Source organism: Alligator sinensis, unplaced genomic scaffold, assembly GCF_000455745.1.
Source record: "Alligator sinensis unplaced genomic scaffold, ASM45574v1 scaffold1302_1, whole genome shotgun sequence".
In the NCBI taxonomy this organism is placed as follows: domain Eukaryota; kingdom Metazoa; phylum Chordata; order Crocodylia; family Alligatoridae; genus Alligator; species Alligator sinensis.
This window is the reverse complement of record NW_005842612.1, coordinates 686,934-687,671: the sequence shown is the minus strand read 5'-3', so window position 1 is coordinate 687,671 and position 738 is coordinate 686,934. Positions and strand designations below refer to the sequence as shown.

The following is a 738-nucleotide window of genomic DNA, read 5'->3' as shown; positions in this document are numbered from 1 at the left end:
TTGTGCCCCCACCCCCGGCCAGCCTCTCCCCCTTCCACCTCCCATTGCCCCCACTAAGTCAGTTCTCAGCCTCCCTGCATGTCCCCAGCAGCCCAGTTCCAGGCCCCTGCAAGCCCAGGCCTCATCTCACGCCCTTACCCGTGTAGTGGTAGGTGCTCAAGGAGTGCTGGGGGGGCCAGGCTGGGTTCTGCAACAGCAGCATCTCCAGAGCAGCCTGAGGGGGGTGAGGGGTGAGTGGGGAGTGGGCAACATGCCCTGCCCTGACCCCCCCAGCACACACAAGCCTGGCCCCGTCAATAGCGCCAGGCATGGGGGGCGCATCCTTACCCTCACGTCCCCATGGGTCCGGCAGAGGCAGTGCAGTGCCAGCTCCCGGTTGGTGCCGCCCCCCGGCACAGCACTGGAGCAGGCCACATCCAGCAGGGCTTCCACTGCGAGGAGTGGTGAGGGGTTAAGAGGATCCAGGCTCTCCCTGCTCTCACCTCCCAGCTCCTGCTCCACACCCAGAGAACCAGGGGTCTGGGCTCCCCCTGCCCCAGGAAGCCTGGGTTCTTTGGGTGGGGAGTGCAGCCTGGATCCCTCAGCTCCCACAGAACCCAGGTGTCTGGGCTCCCAGCCCCCTGCTCTCTCGGCAGCCTCCCTGGAGGGAGCCCAGGTATCCAGGCTCCTCCTGCTCTGGCTCTCACCCCTGCTCCCCTCCCAGAGAACCCAAGGGTCCGGGCCCCCAACACCCCCCCC

General features: G+C 67.2%; 1 protein-coding gene across 1 annotated transcript in view; it reads right to left on the bottom strand.

Moving 5' to 3' along the window:
- Positions 1-738, bottom strand: part of LOC102385223 (zinc finger protein 541-like) — a gene marked incomplete at its 5' end in the record, with an annotated part of 3,246 nt that overhangs the window by 685 nt on the left and 1,823 nt on the right. Inside the window, 2 exons of the mRNA XM_025214941.1 lie at positions 139-214; positions 328-691. Coding sequence (XP_025070726.1) covers positions 139-214; positions 328-691 — 440 coding nt within the window. The remainder of the gene's footprint in view (positions 1-138; positions 215-327; positions 692-738) is intronic.